Here is a 23,870-nt window from a genome sequence, read left to right as displayed (position 1 = left end):
ACAACTACTTTTTAATATTTTACCATCCAATTTAGATTTTGTCAATAATGCACAAACCCCGATGTCTACCCCGGAGAAAATGTTAACAGTAATGGAAGACTAACTTGTCATTCCACTTCTTTTCAAAATAATATGAACTAAATATCAGAAGAGAGTAAAAAGTGTAACTTCATTCTATAAAATGTACTTTAAAACCATTCTGCTTTCCTGTCATCTTCTTCCCTGTACTTTTTCTAAAGCTCTATTCATATTTGTTTATGCTGTTTTTCAAACCATAACTTTGAATATCTTTATTACTCCAACATTCTAGTTCTACCATAGGGCTGGATCCTGCTACTCTCATTTTTATTGTGCATATATAACCATTGATTCCAATGGGATTACTTGCAGAGTAAAGAATAACTCATCATGAATAAGAGTGCTAAACTGAACCTCAAAAATTATGGATTGATTTAGGAAAAATTCAGATTGTAATACAAAATAAATTCTATCCCATTCAAGGTCACTCTTGTTTCCATAAAAGAGAATATTCTGAGACAATAGGCTGGATACTACTTTATCTGAGAGTAATTAAAACAATAATTTCCTAAAGAAAAGGAGAGATTACTTCCCTGGAGTAACTTGAGTTCAAGATGTTTTGCCCCTATGGATGCTCCACTGTTGGGGTGTCCATAGGCTTGTGCCTCATGCCTCCAAACAAGGGCATACATGGAGACAGAGACCTGCTGCCACTCAGTGCCCTCTCGACCACAAAGCAGAACCTCCACAACCAAGGGAAGGAGGTGGAGCACATGTAGGGGCAAAACATCTCAAACAACTCAAGTTACTCCAAAGTCAGTGCTTCTTCTCTGAGTGCATGTTCCTATGAGTGCTGCAGTAAAGGCAGCACAGAGAATGAGTGCAGGCAGAAGACAGGTTTTAAAACCCAGAATCCAGGGTACAGTCCCCATTGTGGGAGGATGGAATGGTCCCCAAACAGGGAAAGAACTTCACTAACTAAACTATCTACAATTATTTACAACTATCTGTAACAAACAGACAGAAGTCACTCTCTTAAGCAAAAACTAAGAGCAATCTTTCATGGTAATGATAATGGTAAGAATAATATCATGAGAGCAGATTCTCAGCTGGTGTAACCTGTCACAGTTCCATTAACTTCGATGCCAATTTATGTTAGATGAGGATCTGCCCCACAATACTTTGAAACATATGCTGTTCTCCTTTGTGGAAAGGGGCTGGAATCTCAACCCTATCAGGAATGGATCTGAAGTATGCCAGAGCTTGTTAGAGGCTTCCCATAAGAATAGATGGTCTCCATCTTTTCTTTTCTTTTTTTTTCAGATTCTCAAAGATTAACTGTTCAGGATTTTTCAATTTTCCAGTATTTTTGATCTACGCAAGGAGAGACTTAAAAACAAACAAACAAACAAACAAACACCAGGTATGTGTCAACAAATTGTCCTGACACTTAAAAGTCACAAAGAATAGGTCTGAAAATAATGTATACAGTAGTAGAGTTTTGTTCAATCACGGTGACCAAAGATGAGAAAATGGAAATCAGCTTCTGGCAAGAACTGAGCACACTGAGTGAGGAAATGCTTTCAGGATTGTAGAGAGAAAGATCTTTTAAGAAAGAATCTAGCCAAGCAAGGGTTAGATATTAGAATAGGTCAAAATTCTGAATTTGCATTCCACAAGGTGTAGATATTGCACAAATTTCTTTTTGTCCCACACTGGAGTGAAAAGTTCTTTCAACATAAGGTAACTTACAATTTTCTTATGCCTAGGTCTTAGCCCTGGATATCTCAATACATTTAACTCTTTAATTCCTCATTTGTCATCTCCTCTGTCTATAGCCAATTTTCAAAAGTGCTAGTTTGCTTTCTGCTTGAATGGATAAGTGGAGTTGCATCATCCATACCCATGTCACTACATTTCCAACTCTTAAAATGCTTCTTGGATATTCTCTTTAGCATTGGATTTTGTTGCTGAATGTGACCCCTTTCCATAAATCAACCTTTTACAGCGCTGCATTTCTTCAACCAGTGCCGGTTCTCTATTGACCTGGGAACCTCTATAGGACTCCCAAGTATCTAAAAATTGATTTTGAAACAATGCATCATGTACCTCAGAAATGGCAACTTAGTATAATGTCAGCTTCACCAGCCTTTGTATATTCTAGACTAATCCTTGAAATGCTTCATCCTTCCTTTTGCACATGCACTTAATCCATGCATGAATTAGTTTTGTACAAAGCCTATCAGAGGCAGCTAAGTAATTCATTCCTGCTTTTGGTTTTGGATTGCTTCATTGGACTGAGTAATCACAAGACTACAGTGGCTGACAAAAAAGTCATCTGAGTCAGCTGACCGGATTCATTTAGCTGATAAATGTTTCTCAGTATGATTTACCACCGTAGATCATTGGGTGTGGTCCTGGTAAGTATATAAATCTCAATTCACCCCCTCTTGCATTGTCTGTAGTCATTTACACCTAAGCACAATGATTTCAAAGTGGGTATAAAATACTACCAGATTAGAATTCTCCACTCATACAAGTGGTAACATTTCATATCCCCTTTGAGAAGATGTATACATCTTTACACAACTAAAAAGCACTGGAGAGTCAGACCCCTGTTGTCCTGTTGAGCAGAGGTTATCAAAAAACATGTAGTGGTTTGAAAATTGGGAGCATGAGGATTTAAAATGGAAATTTTACCCACAGCTCCCTCAGTTACATGGAAATGGCTATCAGTCTCTGTGACACTAAAGGCAGGGTCTATCTGCTATTTAATTTTTCTTCTCAATTTATCTTCCAGCTCATTAATCTGTTTCCCAGCAACCTGTCTCCACATTCTAGTCTTATGTGCAATTCTTCTTTCAGTTCCTTCTGGGAGGAATCCATCTTTCAAAGCAGTTGAGCTTTAATTTCTTCTTGTCTAGCTTCAGCTACATCAATCCTCCTCCTCTTTTCCTATTCTATAATCTCATGTTTTATTCTTAGATTTGGAAAATGTTGCAGGACTCAGGAAGATCTGTTCTCTGAGTAACTGGAGAATAAGATGGACTTTCTATTTTCCAGTAGAAGTTTGACAGCTTCCAGACAAACAATACCTCCTTGCGACTAAGCTCTTCAGAGAAGGGACTTGTATCTTCATCTGTAAATTACCTGATACAATTAGGTTGCTACAGAAATAATTTTTTAAAAGACCCCATCCAAAATATGGCATATATATATGCATCTCCTACCCATCCTTGGGACTATCCTCTAACAACGATGGAATTATCTAGACACAGGATTATTTTAACCTATTTCAGTGCAGACATGGGGATTTAAAATCCCCTTTTAGAACAGTTTTCTAGGAATATTACCACATACTGATGATGCACATTATTTTCTCTGCTTGCACATCATGTTGTGCTGTGTTGTTTGCTGTGCTGGCTCTGCCTGTGGAATGGAATTTTAACATGACATGCTCCAGATCACCTCTTTCACCACAGGCAGACACAGATAATAAACGGGATGTTCTCATAATGGAAGGCTGCAGGTTGCTTCACAATCAATATGCCCCTACCCAGCACATTAAGAAATGTGTTTTCGTCCATACCATTTTCCTCTCTATCTGATTATATATCATTTTTCATACTTAGGGATGGCTGGTTGGCTAACCAAGCTAGTCCTATTGCTATCATAATGATTTTAAGGAATGTAGTGCAACTCTTTGTTGCTTCAGTGAAAAACATTGCTAATGCAACATTTTACTGTCTTACTCTTGCATTGCTATTTGTATTGCTTAGGCAGTCACATATTTTGCAGTTATTTTGTCATCTGTGTAAAAATGCCACTTAGTTTTCTGAGTAGCAGCCGTGTTAGTCTGTATCCGCAAAAAGAACAGGAGTACTTGTGGCACCTTAGAGACTAACAAATTTATTTCAGCATAAGCTTTCATGGGCTACAGCTCACTTCTTCGGATGCATTGAATGGAACACACAGACAGGAGATATTTATACATACAGAGAACATGAAAAGGTGGAAGTATGCATACCAACAGGAAGAGTCTAATCAATTGAGATGAGCTATCGTTTTCTAGTTGACAATTAGCACAGACACAAGGACGTGTCAACAAAACTAAATATCATTCAACAAGCTAAACATTATTCAAAGAGCAATATATATGATTAACAGAAAGGAAAGACTGACCCCTCCCTTTTATTCCTATAGGCTTCTTGAGCCATGAAGTTCATATCTGGACTGATATATATCAGTCATTCCTGGACTGATATATTTTATCAGGAGTGACTAAAATCAGAGAAGCAGTGCGGGAAGCTGTGCAGGAGAATGAAGGGCACAAATTCTGGACAGAATGTCACTGGGGAATCTCAGAGTGCATTAGAGAAACCAGGAGAGTCTTCATATAAAAAGAGGAGGAATGGGAAGTGTTGGCAAAGTTTTACCTTTTTTGCATAACTTTCAATAGCTATACTCAAGCCCTATATGGTACTATCTTTCCCTTCACCTAGTTCATCATTACCAAGAGGTTCAAATCAAAGATCAGTGCTCACCTGTGCTAGGTGCTGTACAAATAAATCCGTTATACTGAAGAAGAGATACCTAATACTTATCAGGCAACACTTTGTGCAACCCCAAGCAGTTTTGTCAGGAATAATATTTTTGGTACCAAACAACTGATTCATGTTCCATGCAGGTCAGCTTAATCAGTTATCTCTGTCTAGGATGCCAAGGTGAATCAGGTATGCCAGTCAATGAATTTCTATTAATTACCTTTCTGCTTCTACTTCAGTTCTTTCAAGTCAACAACATAATTATGTCAGCATTGGATAGAGAGGATTAAGCAATCTGTTGCTGCCAGGTTTGAGGACATATACTGTATAGATGACAACAATATCTAGACTGAAGAGTTCAATTTCCCACCTTTAACTAATATTAAATGATTTAATACTTCACTGACCTTGAGAAAGGTTTGCTGCCAGTTTCATTTGGGGATGCTGTTATTATGAATGAACATCTTCTAGGGAATTTCTGCACAAGAAATCCCTCAAGTACCCCTTAAAAGTCACAAGGTTATAATTATAACTAAGATAGATGTCTTGGTTTCTGTTCATCTATCAGTACTATTCTCTGGAGGAGGTTTCTTTTACTGTCAACAACTAAAAAAGGAACAGACTAGCCAAAGAACTTGGAAGAATGACTGAGTACAAGATTCAGTTGCCTGAAACAATATAGACTCAGCATAGCACATTGAGAAAGAACAAATTTCTTTCACTGCTTGATGGAATGTCTCTTGCAAGCACTATCTTAATTTTTTTTTCTTTTCTGCCTGTCTACCTTTTTTTTTTTTTAACTGGTTGCTATTCAATATTTTTTTCTGCCACAGCAGTCTTTACACAACGTTGAATCAACTTCCCCTCATACAGTATAGAGAGGAACCAACCTTAGCTCGTGACCCAAGCTTCCTGAAAGTGAGAAAATTTGGAACTCAGTCCACACTTTGGGATACAGGTTCATTCCTTGTGCATCACATTCTGTCGTTTGGCTGCATCGTAATTTTTATGGAGCACTTACCCCAACTCCATCGTTAAAGCTGAGGCTGGTTCCCCCTAATCCTTCGTCACTCATCAGCAGCCCAGTGACTTACACCATCCACTCAAACTCTAAATAATTGCAAGGAGATTATAAATAAATAAATAAAAATCCCATTTTCAATTCAAAGGGTCCATTTACAATATTATAATACTAACAAACTTCAACGTTCACTCAGTACAAAAATTTACATAACTTAGTTGTTACAAAGTATAATAAAAGATACATAGGAGGAGCAAGGTTCATACAGATTTATAGAAATCTACACCATATGTTCAACATTCAATATATTTCACAGTATCAGGCAAATCAATCCTTACAATTTTTATTCATTATATATTTCTTCTACTCCATTAATACAGGATACTATGAGAAAACATACAAAACTCTCAAATAATATAAAGTACCCTGGGACTATATTCCTTTCAAATGCTTGGCTCTTTATTTAGGACCCAATCCAAACCCTACTAAAGTTAATGGAAAGACGTCCATTGATTTAAATGGGGTTGGTATAAATCACTGGTCAGTTGTGTTATATGCCTGCTCTATGCTCAGTCCACAGAGGATGTAAATCTATAAATGGCTCGGAAAAGAGTTAAAATGAGAGAGGCTTAGTGAGCCAAAGAATGAATAGTACCATGTGATTTCACTATGGAACCAATCTCAGCTTGAAACAATGCACCATGAAAAACTGTTTTCAAATTCTTGTGGAAGCCCAGATGGATTGAGCTATTTCATGCCCACAAAAGCTCCATGAACTTGAGAACAGGCGAGTTCTCAATTGTACCTTGAACATGATATACAGCGCATGTGATTGTCTATATATGTGCCAGATGCAGGATCAAGCCCCATATTCTACCGTAAGATTCTGAGCCCTCCTACATTAGGTCAAGTGCCAGCAACTCCCATTGTAATGGGAATTGGTGGTGCTCAGCACCTTGCAGGATCAAGACCTTTAAGTAGGCAAAAATCCTTGTGAAGTCAATATGATTTTGTAGCATGTGGAATCTGGTCCTATAAAACTGGGGGCTAGTGGGAGTCCCCTATGGAGGCAAAAAGGAAAACATCTGAAAAAATGTTATTCCAAACATCACTTAAATCCAGATTCTGACACCCTTACACTGATTCATACTGTGCTCTATGCATAACCCCAATTAAACCAATGTGACTATTCATGCATTAAGGTAGCATTCAACATAATAAATATGATAAATATAAATATAAATATGATAAATATAAATAACAAGATTAAATACAGTAAATAAGATAAACATTCTTCTAAACATCTTTTTCCTATGACAAAGCATAGACATGCTGAATGGTTATGAAAGTCTTTGTTCCTCCTGGTCTTTGAAATTGTAAAGCAAGAATTACTCTATGAATATCTGTATAAACAAGTAGCCACTCAGACCACCTAGGCTGAAAGACTGCATCTGAACTACTGTTCATACACAACTATTTAGATTTTCTAGACACAAATGGCAGTTAGAAACAAAGTCAATGGGAGTTAGGTGGCTAACTTCCATTTGTGCTTCTGAAAACCTCCCCCATCCTGTGCATGGGTAGTCTATATAATGTATTAACTCTCTTTTCTGATTTTTCATATTTTATAAAAATACAATAGCATAGAATAAAAGATACCAAGGGGATATATTTGCAACTCAGTATATTGGCCTTTATCTGCTCAGCTACCTAAAGCTGCATGCTTCATGGGCAGAATGCACAAACAGCTCCCTAGCTTATGAAGCTTACAATAGATTTCTTCCATTATAGATCAGCTCAAATGGACACTATCAACAGTTTTTTTTAATCTGTTTTCAAAATTCCATGCAAACCTTTGTTTTTCTTTCAAAACAGATGCTTCAATATTCTTTTTAAAAAACTATGATCAAAGCCAACAGTACAGCGGGTCTAAGGAGCCATACAACAAACCAGTGGATAAATTAAGAGAGGACCACTTCAGTAAGGAAAGCAGTTTCAAGCTTTGACAGAGTTACATTTACATAACAGAGGGAAGTTTGTATTTATTTTTGTTTGAATATTGATAAATAATACATTGCCTGTGTCCTTTGAAATCCATTATAACATTTTATGTACTCTTTCATTGAACATGTTGATCATCCAGAGTTCACAATTTGTTTTTAAAATCCAACAAGATGAATGGCACTTCTCCCAGAAGGAGGTTAATTATCAATATAGTAAGAAGCAGTTTCAGACTTCCAATTTCAAATGGGACATTCTCCTTCAAACTGTTTTGCAATGGAAGTAGCAGACATTACAACATATGGATTATAGCTGAATGTCTTTTCCCCCACCAGGATTTATAATAGAATTGATCCTAAAGCAATGGTGTACCTACACTTAACCAAATTCAACTCCTATTTACACTTCTGCAACCCTACTGACTTCAGCAGGCTTGCATGAGCGTAACTGGGGGAAAAATAACCTAATGTCTCCAGGATACACAAGATTCTGACTAGTCTACCAACTTCCAAGCTTTAACACTCCTAGAACCACTGCTAGTATATAGCAGTACTTCTTTGGATTAATCGTTATTCATTTCAGGGTTTCTATTCTACAAAGTTAAAAACAATCTTTCTGATTAAAAGGGAAATTCAAAAATCAAACTAAAAATATTTCCTTATGAGAGTTGATAATAGAGGTTATTTACTTCCACCCCTGTTCCACATTTTCACTGTGCCTAGATACTGAAAACAGACAAACCAGTTTCAGTTCCTGGTTCTCATGCATTAGAATAATGCTGCAATGTTTGGATTATTAGGTTGAAATCCAAACAAAAATAGTTCTCACTAATTTTTTAAACATGGAATCACCTTTAATTTTACTAAATGTACACTGTTAAGCACATGCTTAAGTCCACCCGAGTGCTTTCTTGAACTTAGTTCTTAGCAATCATGTCTGACAGTGTATTCCTTAAAGGGGAGGAAAAAAAAAACCAACCACAACCAACTACTCCTCATCTATGTTTTTACTAATTTATTTCATTATTTTTCAGCAATAGTGAAAGGACATCTATGTCTTCCCCAAAACAGACATTACCATGTATAGCTAGCTGTAGGTGTACGTAAATTAGCCAGCATAATCAGTGCTCAATTTTGAAGACTTTGTTGTGAAAATAGCCCACATAACATCAGGTACATTTAAAAGATAATGATAGGGTATTAACTAGATATTATTTTTCAATTAGGAAAAAATAGAGCTGTGTAATTGCCATTTCAAATTTGAAATTAATTGTTTAGTTATCAGTAGCAGTTGTTTAAGATGACACTGTAGCATTAAATGCTCTAAGAGATAAGGGTAGTGGCTCTGTGTGGTAAACAAAGATAAAGAGACTAAGGCATTGGTAGGGTTAACAGACCTGTCCATGTCAATGTCACCTCTGCTGGATCTCATTGCTTCTACATGTCAGGGTATGTCTACACTACCCGCCGGATCGGTGGGCAGAGGTTGATCCAGTGGGGGTCGATTTATCGCATCTAGACGTGATAAATCGCATCTAGACGTGATAAATCAACCCTCGAGCGCTCTCCCATTGACTCTTGTATTCCACTGCTGTGAGAGGCGCAGGCAGAGTCGACAGGGGAGCGGCAGCAGTCGACTCACTGCAGTGAAGACGGTGGGTAGGTCTAAATAAGTCGACCTCAGCTACGTGAATAACGTAGCTGAAGTTGCATAACTTAGACCGATCCTCCCCCCCATTGTAGACCAAGCCTTAGTGATACCAAAGTACTAGTAAATATCTCATAGTAGCACCTAAAGACCCCAAGAGTGGTTAAAGTCCCAGTTTGATTGGTGCTGTACACATACCAAAAAGAAAACTTTAAGCCAATATTCAGAATTATCTTATGTTTCACATGTCTTTTGCAGGATATAGTTTCAAATGCTGCATTCTGTTTTATTCTTGCAATCAATTTTTAACTAACTTAATAGCTCTCAATAGCTTATTTTTGCTAGCCGGGAGGCTGCAACATATCGATACACATTTATGTAAGCAATTGCATAGTTTAACCTACAGATCATTAAAAATGTAAAATTCAGTATGTTAGAAAATGGTAAATGGTGCACTTCTTATTTTCCTGATGATTAATTTTCTACTTAATATTGCATGGAGCTCTATTTGGATGGAATTAAAATTCAGTTTAAAATACATAAAAACATAGTTTTGTTTTGTTTTAATTAAAAACAAAACTATCTAAAATGTGCTGGATACATAAAAAAGTAAATTTAAAACTGATTTATTAAGCAAAGGAAGTATCTGTAGATAGTGAATTGAAATGATTGTTTCTGGTCACCACGTCCATCAAGATTTTAGAACAAGTTGATGTCGGAGACTCAGCAACTTTACGATCAGAAGGGACCACCAAGATCATCTAGTCTGACCTCCTGCACATTGCAGGTCACAGAACCTCACTCACCCACTCCTGGGTGACCCCTAATCTCATCGTCTCACACCTATGTTTTATTCATCGACTGGAGGAGGAAAACAAGCTTTCCTGCTTTCTCAAGTCCCATTTGGTTTCTTAACTTTGAATGAACTGAACTAGTTGAATAAATTTAATTGATTAATTGATTCAATAAATTGAATAAATTTAAATGAAAAAAATATTCTCTCTGTACTTGCAAAAGAGGCTACTGCTGTCAAAAGCTGGTTTAACAGTTAAACTCTGATTCTAGATGTTTAGCCAGTGACTCAACCACTGAACTGGTAGAACTTTCTTTAAAACTTGACAGCAAACACGTATTGCTAATATTTTTGTATGTAAATGTTTTTAATAGATAAGTAATTTAGGTCTTAACACAAGTTATTCAATTACAAATTTAATTTTAAATAGTTTAAGAACCCTGTATTTAATTTAAATTAAAATCTTATATCATTAATTTTTGTAATCCATCTCGATAGCTCTGCTTTTTTTGTATTTTCTTTCATCTTTTTCTGTTTTTTAGTTGCTTAGATTATATTTTGGTATAGCTGTGATACACAGAACTGAAGGTCTGCCCAGTAAATTATTTGTATTGTACTTGTATTTTGTATTATACTTGTATTTTCTTCCATTTAGTCCATTCTGCTGTATTCATTCTTCCCTGCCCATTGATGAGGTTTCTGAGCTTTATTCATTAAAACAGAATCATGTATAATTCCCAACCTTATTTCAAATTTCAAAGCTCGTCACACATCTTTAGGCAACAAGTGAGACCTTTGCAACACATTAATTCCAAGGAAATGACTTGTATGGCTGTTATTGCTGCAACAAGATTAAAAATGGAGAATCCCATGCAATTACAGATATTTTGAGAGCAATGCATTTTTAGTGGGCTCTCTATTGGAGAAATAATGTGATGTACATTAGCCAGCCAGACTGGCTGATTTAAATCTCAATGTTCTATTCATTTTAGCCTGATGAATTAAAGCCTTCCTTAAAAACAGATATAATCTCATCATATGGTGATAATACTCTTTCCATTCCACTAGTAACTCTGGCGAATATTAAAACAGAACCTACTAAAAGTCAGACATTTTTATATCAGCAGGTTCAGATAACTTGCATCTAAAAAGGTTTAAAAGTGCTGGATGAGTGCTGCAAACAAACACAATCATCACTGACACAATTTGCAGATGACAGAAGGATTGAAGGACTGTTAAATAGTGAAGAGGACAGGTAATTGAGTCAGAGGGTTCTGGATCGCTTGGTAAACTGGGTGCAAGCAAACGATATGCATTTTCATAGGGCTAAATGTAAATGTATACATCTAAGAACAAAAAACGTAAGCCATACTAACATGAGTGAGGACTCTATCCTGAGATTCAGTGACTCTGAAAGATGTGTGGTCATGGTGGATAATCAGCTGAACACAAGCTCTTAGTGTGACGCGTGGCCAAAAGGGACAACACAATCCTGGGATGCATAACCAGGGGAATCTCCAGTACAAGTAGAGAGAATATATTACCTCTGTATTTGGCCCTGGTACAACCACTGCTGTGTTCAGTTTTGGCGCCCACAATTCAAAAAAAATGTTGACAAACTGTCAAGTATCAGAGGGGTAGCCGTGTTAGTCTGGATCTGTAAAAGCAGCAAAGGGTCCTGTGGCACCTTATAAACTAATACACGTATTGGAGTTCAAATACATGTGTTAGTCTATAAGGTGTGTGACAAAGTTCCTCCTCTACCTTGGTGGGTCCTGCGCTTATTGGCAGATTTGCTCACCTCAGTGATCTTCCCCACAGTCTGGGTCAACTCCTCCTGTGTCTGATCAGGAGTTGGGAGGTTTGGGGGAACCCGGGCCCGCCCTCTACTCCGGGTTCCAGCCTAGGGCCCTGTGGATTGCAGCTGTCTATAGTGCCTCCTGTAACAGCTGCATGACAGCTACAACTCCCTGGGCTACTTCCCCATGGCCTCCTCCAAACACCTTCTTTATCCTCTCCACAGGACCTTCCTCCTGGTGTCTGATAACGCTTGTACTCCTTAGTCCTCCAGCAGCACGTCCTCTCAGTCTCAGCTCCTTGTGCCTCTTGCTCCCAGCTCCTCACACACCCTTCCTCTCCTCTGGCTCCCCCCTCACCCCCCCGCGACTGGAGTGAGCTCCTTTTTAAACCCAGGTGCCCTGATTAACCTGCCTTGATTGGCTGCAGGTGTTCTAATCAGCCTGTCTGCCTTAATTAGTTCTAGCAGGTTCCTGATTACTCTAGTGCAGCCCCTGCTCTGGTCACTCAGGGAATAGAAAAACTACTCATCCAGTGACCAGTATATTTGCCCTCTACCAGACTCCTGTACCCCACTGGTTTGGGTCTGCCACAGGACCCTTTGCTGCGTTGACAAACTGGTGAGGGTTCAGAGAATCATGAGAATGATCAATTGATTAGAAAACTTGCCTTATAGGGACTGACGAAAGGAGTTCAATCTGTTTAGCTTAACAAAAAGGGTTGACTTGAGTACAGTCAAGGGGAACAAATATTTAATAATGGGCTCTTCAATCGAGCAGAGAAAGGTATAACACAATCCAATGGCTGGAAGTTGAAGCTAGACAAATTTTGACTGGAAATAAGGTGTAAATTATTGCAAGTGAGGGTAATTAACCACTGGAACAATTGAGCAAGCGTTGTGGTGGATTTTCCATCATTGGCAATTTTAAAATCAAGACTGCTCTAGATATTATTTGGGGGAAATTCTATGGCATGTGTAATACAGCATGTCAGACTAAATGATCAAAATGGTCCTGACTGGCACTGGATTCTATGAATCTTTTATCAGGCCTCAGGTCCTTAACACGGTAATAGAAGACCATTTAATGGTTATTGGGAAGTGGTGACAGCTGTGCCATAGTTAAGGTTGCAATTAAGTTTCCACTGTAATCCCAATTTTAGCTCCACAATCAAAAGAATAATTATCCTTAATCTCAGTATCTGGGGATAATGAGCCTTGAGGGAGGGGTTGTTAATGCTTTGAAGGATAAGATTAAAATTCAAAATGATTGGGACAAACTGGAGAAATGGTCTGATGTAAATAAGATGAAATTCAATAAAGACAAATGCAAAGTACTCCATTTAAGAAGGAACAATCAGTGGCACACATACAAAATGGGAAATGACTGCCTAGGAAGGAGTACTGCAGAAAAGGGTCCCGGGGTCATAGTAGATCATAAGTTAAATATGAGTCAACAGTATAACGCTGTTGCAAAAAACGTGAACATAATGTATTAGCAGGAGTGTTGTAAGCAAGACACGAGAAGTAATTCTTCCACTCTACTCCACGGTGATTAGACCTCAACTGGAGTATTGTGTCCAGTTCTGGGTGCCACATTTCAGGACAGATGTGAACAAATTGGAGAAAGTCCAGAGAAACGCAACAAAAATGCTTAAATGTCTAGAAAACAGGACATATGAAGGAAGAATGAAAAAAACTGGCTTTGTTTAGACTGGAGAAAAGACGACTGAGAGGGGACATGATAACAGTTTCCAAGGACATAAAAGTTTGTTACAAGGAGGAGGGAGAAAAATTGTTCTCCTTAACCTCTGAGAATAGGACAAGAAGCAATGGGCTTAAATTGCAGCAAGGGCGGTTTAGGTTGGACATTAGAAAAACTTCCTGTTAGGGTGGGTAAGCACTGGTATAACTTGGAGGTTTTTAAGAACAGGTTGGACAAACACTTGTCAGGGATGGTCTAGATAATACTTAGTCCAGCCTCAGCAAAGGGGACTGGACCAGATGACCTACTGAGGTCCCTTTCAGTCCTACAGTTCTATAAAATCAATAATGATCTCCTGAGTTATATCATCGGATGTAGCCACCAGAATTCAAGAAGTCATTTAGCTCCTCCCACCCCATTTTATGCCTTAACACACAAAGGAGGATATAAAACAGTTAATTGGTAGCATAGGACCAAAATCCATTAAAATCACTTTAATTAATAAAAAGATTTGAACAGTTACATTATAATGGCTCATTGACTTCAGAAAGCTTACGGTCAGACGCCATGACTGCTAGAGACCTATGGTTTAATTTTTTGGAATGGAAATAGTCTTTAGCCCTTTTGTTTACGGATAGTAAAACACAAAGCATAAACTGTTTGCTAAACTGACTTCTTAATGCAGAATTATCAGTAGTAGTAGTAGCATACAGGAGACCTAGTTATGGATGAGGACTCCATTTTGCTAGGCGCTGTACCATCAGAACAAAACAAGTGACATCTGTCCCAAAAACTGACAATCTATCTTACAAACCTAAATACGGGGGTCTGATATCATAGCTTATTAAGTCATTGGCACATAATGTACTCACACTTGTATGCTTGCAAATCTTGCATTCTAAAAATGAATATGATGATGACTGAAACCTTCCCAAACAACACTTTTGGCATTTGCTGTATTAAGGGATGCAATTTGATTGGGATTATGCAATGCAGATGTGTTTTTACTTCTGTTTTGCTGCTACTGGAGCAGAGTTCAGAATATGGTTACTGGAGTGAGTGAGGGGCTCTGGGGGCAGAAGCCAGCTGAAGGAGGCCTGTAGGCATGGTTGCGTGAGCTCCATAGAATTTGAGGTGGTCCTCAAAGCCCAGAACTGGCACTGAGATCAGCCCCAGCTTTCTGTTGATTCACATGTATTGACATAGACACTGAGGAATCCGCAGGGTTTGTGAGCAGGCTCCACAGCCTATTCCATGGGGATGTGCGAGCAAAATGCACCTCGAGGGAATGGCTGAGAAGAAATCTTCATGAGGGAAACTTCTGATATTTCCTCCCCTCTAACCCGCTCTGGCTGATTTTCCCATGAGAGGGTGCAAATCTTTGTTTTGTCTAAATTAAAATGGACATTCCCCAAGCACAATTCTGCAGCAAAGAGTAAGCAAAGAGATTCTATGGCTGCAGAATACACAGAGATCTGGCAATAGTCATTAACAACAAAAAAAGGCCAAATGCCAGGGGTATCAATGTATGCCAAAGGAAGTGCTGGGAAGATGGGTCTCTCTTATAGCTGATCTAACAGTGGATGAAAACATTGGTTTGAATTTGGATGAACTGTTCAGTTTAGCTGTATTAATGCACCTTACTACTCAGTCTAAGTGAAATTCATCCCTGTGCAGTCAGGCCAGAACTTAATTCCACTACAGGTGAATTCCATCCCCTTCACAATCAATTGTCTAAAAGGGGTATTGTTCACACAAATGGTTCGGTAGTAGCACATCATACATACCCGCCATGGATCTGTAATGGGACCTGTGCTGTTCAACATATTCAAAACTTATCGGGAAAGGGGGTAAACATGAGGTGGCAAGGTTTGCAGATACTGCTAAATTACTGAGGATAATAAAATCCAAAACTGACTGCAAAGAGTTACAAAGGAATCTGGGCAACAAAAATGGCAGATGAAATTCATTGCTGATAGATACAAAACAATGCACACTGGAAAACATAATCCCAACTACATATACAAAATGATGGGGTCTAATTGTTACTACAGAAAAAAGATCTTAGAGCCATCATGGAAAGTTCTCTGAAAACATCCGTTCAATACACAGCAGCAGTCAAAAGAGCTAAGAATATTAGGAACCATTAGGAAAGTGATAGATAATAAAATACCATAATGCCAGTGTCTAAATTAGTGGTACACCCACATGTCGAATACTGTCTGCAGTTCTAGTCACGCCATTTCCAAAAAGATATTTTAGAATTGGAAAAAGTACAAAGCAGGGCAACAAAAATGATTAGGGGTATGGAACTGCTTCCATAAGAGGAGAGATTAAAAAGACTGGGACTGTTCAGATTAGAAAATAGACACCTAAAGTTGTCATAAATGGTGCGGAAAAAGTGAAAAGGGAAACGTTACGTCCCTTTCATATAACACAAAAATAGGGAATCACCCAATGAAATTAATAAACAGTAGGTTTAAAGCAAATGTAAGGAAGTACTTCTTCACACAATGCACAGTCAACCTGTGGAACTCATTGCCATGGGATGCTGGGAAGGCCAAATGTATAAATGGGATTGAAAAAGAATTATATAAATTCGTGGAGGATAGCTCCATCAGTGGCAACTAGGCAAGATGGTCAGGGACACAACCCAATGCCCTGGGCGTCCTTAAACCCAAGAAGCTGGGAAAGTGTATAGATCACTCGACAATTGCTCTGTTCTGTTCTGTTCATTCCTTTTGAAGCACTTGGCATTGGCCACTGTCAGGAGACAGGATAATGTTCATTTGTACTATCTGTCATTTTGCTATTTTTAGTTTTCCTATTTACTCATGGAGTCAGGGAGAAGAGACAACATTACTAAGCTTTTATCTATACCCAGCGAATTGTACTGGTTAAACTTTGAGTAGTATTTAAACCAATTTAGTAAAATTGGTGCAAAAGGCTGTATGAACCCTCTTATTTCAGGGCTTAAATAAAAAAGGCACAGGCTTTGGCTTATTTTTGTTTAACTTTTTTCACTGAATGATGAGACCTTTGCATGAGTTTAATTAAATCAGTGTAAGTTTGTGTATAGATAGGACCATAGGTTAAGAGTTGTATACCATGAACAGTTCAATGACACAGTTTATGCACACAAATTTCAGCCTATCTGGCAAATGGTTACGAATAATGGATGCATTCACAGAAACCTGGATCAGTTCATTAATAGAATACAGATTGAATTATTCATTGGAAATAAATTATTTATCAGCTGTGCTTGGAGGAACTGCACACAGTTTTGGGTACCTTATTACAAACAAAGACATTAATAAATTAGAGAGAATTCAGAGAGGGGCAAACAAAATGATGAAAGGATTCTAAGATGAGACCTCCAGGAAAGGTTAAGAGAATGCAATATGCACAGCTTGCATACAGGGTAATAGTATAAGAGAGGGTGAGAGAGTGTTTACAGTGGTAGAGAAGAGAACGAGGAGCAGTGGCTTGAAACTAAAAAAAATGAGCTGTATTAATACTGATTTTGTTCCCTTTATTGATCAACGACTCAGAAGGAGGCCGGCTAAGCAGGAAAGGTAAAATGTACTGATGATATAAAACTACAGTTAATACAAAAGGAGGTAATAAAACTCTTAATGACTTAGATATACTGAGAGCATGGCCAGATAAGTAGCTCAGACAATACATTGTAGAGAAACAGAAGATATAAAGTCTAGATTAAAATTAATATATATATATATATATATATATATATATATATATATATATATATATATATATATATATATATATATGGAAAGAGTATAAATGTAGTAATTATATACCACAATACATTCAAGAGAAAAATCTGGGGATATACAAAATTCTGAAGGGAATAAATCAGATAGACTTCACAAGGCTGTTTGAACTAGTGTCCTACTCAATAACAAGAGACAGGATCTTACAGCAGGGACAAGGCTGTCACAAAAGGAATTAGAGGCATTCTTTTACGCAGACTTGTCAATACAATATATGAAAACAGAGTATCAAAGGCAGACATTGCAGCAGCTAGCATCTGATGAAAAAATACTGTGGGATAAAACTAAAAATGCCACTCAACAGGAGGGGGAAACCTAGCTCAGCTTCTAGGCTTTGGTCTTGCTTACAGCATCCTGTATCCTATGAAGACCACTGTAATAGGGTTCCCTCATTACTGCGGTGCCTCCTGCTGGTTGTCTTGGGAATTAGCTCTGCGTGGTAGTGCACCCTCTTTGGGTGGTCCCTCACCACCATCACTCCTACTCTAGGACCATGTCTCTCCAAGAACTGTGGCATCCTCTTCAGCAACACTGCCCTCCGTCTGTGCCGCACTCTTGTGTTCCCCCTTCTGGGGGACCTGCAATCTCTGTCCGGCCACTTCCCTCAGTGGCAACTGCAGTGTGTTATCCAACCCTCTTCTGCCCTTACCTCAGACATGTTTATAAACCACTTTAAAGTCCTCAGATGAAAATGGTTATTGACTGTATGTAAGTGCCAAGTATTATACAGTACCAGCATTAATACCGGAACATCAGCAGTAAAATCATTTTTCAAAGCATTGCTCTAGCACATTCTTACAATCCCAAACCGGTTGCTGGTTTGGCTGGCATTAAAGTTTTCCTCTTCCTCATACATACAGAAATCATTCTAGTCTGAGTTTGTAATGTCCTTGTTATTAAAACCACTCTGTTAAAAAAGAGCAACAATGGACTATTGTACAGTCAAAGATCCACATTCAACCCTTGTTCTTCATATTGAACTCTAACTGACATCAATAGGAATTTTGCACAAAGATCAGGGAGTAGACTATGTCCCCAAATAATTTAGAGCATGAATTCTGGGTTGTAATGAATACAGAAAATGTGTGACTACAGACAGAGCAATATGATATTACACAGCAGGTCTGTTAGACTGCGTGTTTTGTTACATAGGATGTGGGACTGAAAAATCATCAGCTATTAAGCTACATCTCAATTTGGTTCAAATTTTCCATTTTGGGGAAAAATGTATTATTAACAAGGCCATGGCCTGTATAGAGCACAAGAATTGTGAAAATGTATTCCCTGCTGTTCCCCAGTTTGAAACAGCAGCACTGTTTGATGTTTCCTCCTTATACAATAGCTTGGTGGAAATTGTTTGGGTTGTCTCCCCTGCAGGATGAATTGCTATTGTCAGCTAACTGAGTAGGAGCCAGTCAAGAAATTTCATAAACACTCCAAATAATAACAGCAGATTAATCAATACCATAATATTTTAAAGGAGCCATAAAGAGAGGCAGGATGAGCTAGTCTACACAGCAAGTTCGTGCACAGCAAGCCAGGGTGTGTATCTACAGCATGCCAGCTTGTCATGTACTAACATCCTGTTTGGTCACAGCTAGTGCATAGCGAAAGTCCCAGAGTGCAGGACTTTCACTGTGCTGTAGCAGCGGACACATGGGATGTTACTACACAGCCAGTTGGTGCACTGTATATGGTATGAGGCACACCAGGGTGTGAATTAACAGTGCATCAACTTGAACCCCATATGGTCACTGCTACAGTACATTATTGCAGGGCAAGCTGGTGCGCTGGAGATTCACACCCCCATTTGCCATGGACTAACTTGTTACACAGAGGAGCCCTTAAAGCATGAGACTAGAAGCTAGAAGACCTACTTCTCTCAAAGAATGGTCAAAATGAATTGTGAAGATTGTGTAGTGCTCTAAATATGTAACGTCTGATCCTGCATCCAATGAAGTCAATGACAATACTTCTGTTGACTTAAATGGGTGAAAGATTGAACCCAAAGATTGACCCCATAAAGTGTTATGCAAGTGCTACATTATTATATTCTAGTACAGAGACAAGCACGTATATACTAAAGATTGCTGCAAGTATTTTGTACCTTTTGTGTGAATTTGCTCACTGTCCTTCAGCACAGAAACCACAGGAAGATTTTCTATCCAGTGTTTAGTGACCTCAGCTATCTTAGATACTGTACTTATACTGCCCCCATTACAGTAGTATTTGAGCAGCTAACTATCTTAATGTGTTTAGCCTCACAGCATCACTGTGAGGTAGGCAAGCACTATTACCCCCACTTTACAGATGGGGAACTGAGGCAGAGGGAGGCTAAGTGACTTACCCAGGGTCACATAGCAAATCTGTGGCAGAGCAGAAAATTTAATCTGGGTTTCTTAGGTCCCACAGTAATGCCATACCAATGGAACATATTTCAATCTGACAGTATTACCTTTGGTCCCAGGATGAGTATCTATATCAGTGCAGACCTCTGGATAGGGAGTGACAAGGGTCTAGACCAGTGGTTCTCAACCAGGGATCCAGGGCCCCCTGGGGGGCCATGAGTAGGTTTCAGGTTCTTCAGGTCTTCCAAGCATAGCCAGCATTAGATTCTCTGGGGCCCTGGGCAGAAAGCTGAAAGCCTTGAAAAGAAAAAGGTTGAGAACCCCTAGCGTAGACCAAAATTTTCAAACTGCATTACCTATAAGTTAGGTACCTTAATAATGCTGTCCCACCTTTAGAAAGCTTTGAAATCTACAGATGAAAAACACAATATGGGCCAGATCCTCAAATCAACATACCTGCACTGACAAACTTTTAAGTATTTATTATTCCTCTGAACTGTTCTGTTGTAAGATCACATTAGAGAATTTACTCTCCATATTACCAAACATAAAATCACTTCAGAGATTCTGCTGTGCAAAGAGCTCAGATGCTGCCTTAATTTTTTCATTGCGTTAAAAAATTAAATGCAAGGAAGTAGCAATGAGAACGACAGCTCTTACAGGGATTTTTTTTTAAATCTCCTGCAGACCCCTACCAGATAAAAGGACAATTATTATTACGTACTTTGAGCCTTCACTAATCAATGTGGAGCAATTTGAGATCCTTGGATAGAACTTCCAGGATTAAATAATTATGTCTGTTGTACTCTTGTGCTTTGTAGGCAAACAGGATTTCACATGCAACAAGTTTTTCCAGTTTCAAGTCTGTCATTGCATACCACTAGCCATCTATTCTGATTTAAGGACTCCGGTAACCTTTGCACTTGTTATGTATTGATCAGGGTTTAATTACTTATGGTGAATGTCACCTAATTATATTTCAATTTAAAACATACTCACTTTGAAAATTTAACAGGGAAAAGTAGAAAGATTATGGATTTTCCCATTTTAAAACCTTTTAGCCAATGAGATTGCAAGGCTGAGTACTGCTGATTATATAGTGCACTTCTACACACATTATAATTCTCTGCAGTAATGCCTCTTGCTCCCAGTATAACAATAGTGAAACCAATTTCATGCCAGTGTTGGGAGAATCAGTATGCATGAAGTGTTGGTTTCCTACTGAAAAATTAATTAGTGTTATTTGTATGCATCACTCAAACTTTTTGTAGCAGTGAACAAGAACTGAACAGTGATTTCCCAAATTCTGTTCTAACTTTTTCCCTGCTATTTTAAAACTCAATAAGCACAAATCACTGCTGTTTTCTGAAGCTAAACAACAAATTGCTTTGCTATGACTCCTACATCCATTTACTTAATGGAGACCCTTATAAAGGAAAGCTCTTTGAATACCAATGCTTGTTTCCATAGAGGCATCGTCCCAATTATAAGGGTTGGGAAGTAAATGTTCCAAAAAAAAAAAAAAAGTATATAGACTGTGCTCCAGGCTGAATTCCTCTATGCTCCTTTGTATGCTACCATTCCAATTTCAGAGCCCAAGCTGCTAAGACAAATATGGTTCAGTGTCTCACCCATGGGACCAGACACCCTGCTGGGGTGCTGGGACTGCAGCTGGAGTATATCCAGGTCTCTAAATTGGGATTTGAATCTGGGATCATCTGGCCCAAAGAACAAGAATGTTCCTGATACTGACTAATGTAACCATGCATAAATTTTCTGCCTGGCTCAGTACAATTTTAATAGCAGTGTTAAAAAAAATAGATCAGATATCCAAAACCAGCAATTTTCCCAGATTCACTGGCAAACAATGAGGTCATAAACCACCAATTAACAAGATTTTAACCATGAAGTAAAGCCCAAATTCAATACATATATTTTAAATACTGTATATCAGATATTCAGAACATTAACCATTTTTAACATCTATATGTACCCTATTTTTTCTCAATTGTGGAACTGGATTTAGACTAGTGAAAAAGTCAGACTCAAAAGAAAAATGAAGAAATTATGAGAAAACCCTATTCAAGAGAAAAATCTGTAAATCTCAGAAGATTTTATTCCCCTCTGTCTCAACTTCTTCCCCTAAAATGCTGTATGTGTTGTGTCATCCAAGGAATAAAACACATGGATTATTTGAGGCTTTAGAAATCCCTTATCATAGCAGTCATGGCTTTATCCCATTCAAGCCCAATCCTGTACGCTTAAACCTGTCTAATGCTGCCTCTCAGTCTTCATGACATTGGGGAGATCAAATCAAATAATCAATGGAGCATTTCATTAGTTTTTCCACCATAAACCATGACCAAGTTTAGTGTTTCACTTTAGAAGCCTGATCAGACTGCCTTTGGCAGAAGCAGCAATGCTGGTTGGGTCACCTGTGATAAATGGTGGGCTGGAGTTCAAATGAGACTTGTTAATGGTGAGAGAAACTCAATTAATAAAAATGGAACCACAAAGCATAGGGAGAACAATTGTCATGCCAATGTGCCTTAGCCCTGACTTGGAGTGATAATATCTAAGGGTGGAAGTATGCACTCAGGTCCTCCTGCCTGTACAAATCTTGGCCATTCTGATGAATTTCAGTCTCAGTTTCCCAAGTGTGCCAAGTAATATCAATTTTGTGATGGTAATTATTTCTGATATGGAATATCTGTCCACTAGAACCTGGGCTAAGCATTAATTCCTTACACATGGTCTACCAAAGAGTTCTCAGAATGTAAGAATGCTTAGTCTCTACCAGCTTGGGCTAGATTTGAACCAGCAACTTAAAAAAGTAAAAGGCCCCATAGCTAACCCATGTCAAGTCTTTGAATGTGCAAAGGTCTTGGTCCAGGTCTAGGAAAACGTACTGTCCATGGAAAGTACATTTAATAATAGTCAAAATGTGACGGTCGGAGTTGACAGCTATCTTCTCAGCTAATTTGTCTCAATGTTTGAATTTAACTATCCGTCCTTAAATAAAAGTGACAGGTTTTACCTTTGCAGATCTGCTAGCAATCTGCATGGCTGCGTTTACAGTCCACTACGAGGTATGTGTTTGAGTGCCCAACATACAATGGGCTCTGCTAAAAACAAACAACAAACTCTGTTCTACTCAGGTTCTTGTACCACACCCATAAACTGTGGATCTAAGCACCATACTAAACGTAGTCACATTCACAGCACTGTTTCCTATTTTCAGTACAGGAAATACAGCAATTGCATTAGTAAAGTCAAACATTTGAGCAAATTAAACTTTTTTTTTAATTGTACCCAGCTGGGGTTGGTAATTTAATAATTTTGCCATTTGTAAAGATAATCACTGTCCTCCTCCTAGTTTGTAACCAGGCTTTTGAGACCTAGAGACTAAAAGCAAATTTTTCGGTGAATGAGGTTATCAAACGTAGTCCTACTTTTAATCTTTATTTTGTGCATCTGAGGTCTTGGGAGGAAAGAATTTTGCACCTGCAAGTCCATTTATCATAGCACAACTTAAGTGAAAGCTATTAGTAAGTTTACATCTGATACCAATAGTTTGCATTATCTCAAATCATACAAAGTATTTCTTTTTTTAGGTCTCTGCCATGCAATAGTCTCTTGCTGCCACTTGGGTGAAGCATCCATTGCTAGGCAAACACAAGCCTATATGGCAATTTCCTCTGATCTGAGGACTGACTAGATTCCGTCTAATTGCCTCTTAGGTACTGATTCTTCAATAATGCAATTAATTCCCAGTGAAATATAGCTGAGTTAGTAAGTGTGTCTGGCAATTCCTTTGGATAATGCCATATGAAATTAGTGTATCAAAAGCCACAATGAAACAATAGTACATGCCACACTACTAAAAAATAAATGAAGCCAAAACACACACACAAAAAATCAGTCAAAAGTTTCATACCTATTAGAACATTTTTAATCCAATAATCGATTATAAAAATCTAAGATGGCTGGTAAAACATCATATGCTGAAAGAGAAACCTGTACTTAAATGGCTAGCAGTGCAATCAATGTGCGCTTCATCTTAAGCCAGATATATTAAAACTCAGAAATTAAAAATGATGCCAATATTAACCTATAGTCCCCATAAGGTTGTGGAGAGATCTGTGTTTAAATAGATATCTGTAATTTCTAAGAAATGAATAGTGAGAGAGATCTAGGACTA

At 38.2% G+C, this 23,870-nt stretch overlaps 1 protein-coding gene across 8 annotated transcripts in view; it reads right to left on the bottom strand.

Annotated features, from left to right (window-relative positions):
- SORCS2 (sortilin related VPS10 domain containing receptor 2) overlaps positions 1-23,870 on the bottom strand; it is a 489,498-nt gene that overhangs the window by 381,947 nt on the left and 83,681 nt on the right. For 7 of the 8 annotated variants that reach the window (XM_045018301.1, XM_045018303.1, XM_045018302.1 and 4 more), the window contains exon 2: positions 5,584-5,672. The exons of the other annotated variant lie outside the window; for it this stretch is intronic. In XM_045018301.1, the coding sequence (XP_044874236.1) occupies positions 5,584-5,594 (11 nt within the window). In that variant the 5' untranslated portion in view covers positions 5,595-5,672. The remainder of the gene's footprint in view (positions 1-5,583; positions 5,673-23,870) is intronic. 8 annotated transcript variants of the gene reach the window in all.

The sequence above is a fragment of the Mauremys mutica genome, chromosome 5 (genome assembly GCF_020497125.1).
Source record: "Mauremys mutica isolate MM-2020 ecotype Southern chromosome 5, ASM2049712v1, whole genome shotgun sequence".
Taxonomy (NCBI): Eukaryota; Metazoa; Chordata; order Testudines; family Geoemydidae; genus Mauremys; species Mauremys mutica.
The sequence above is the reverse complement of the archived record's forward strand: the minus strand, read 5'-3'. Positions and strand labels throughout refer to the sequence as shown.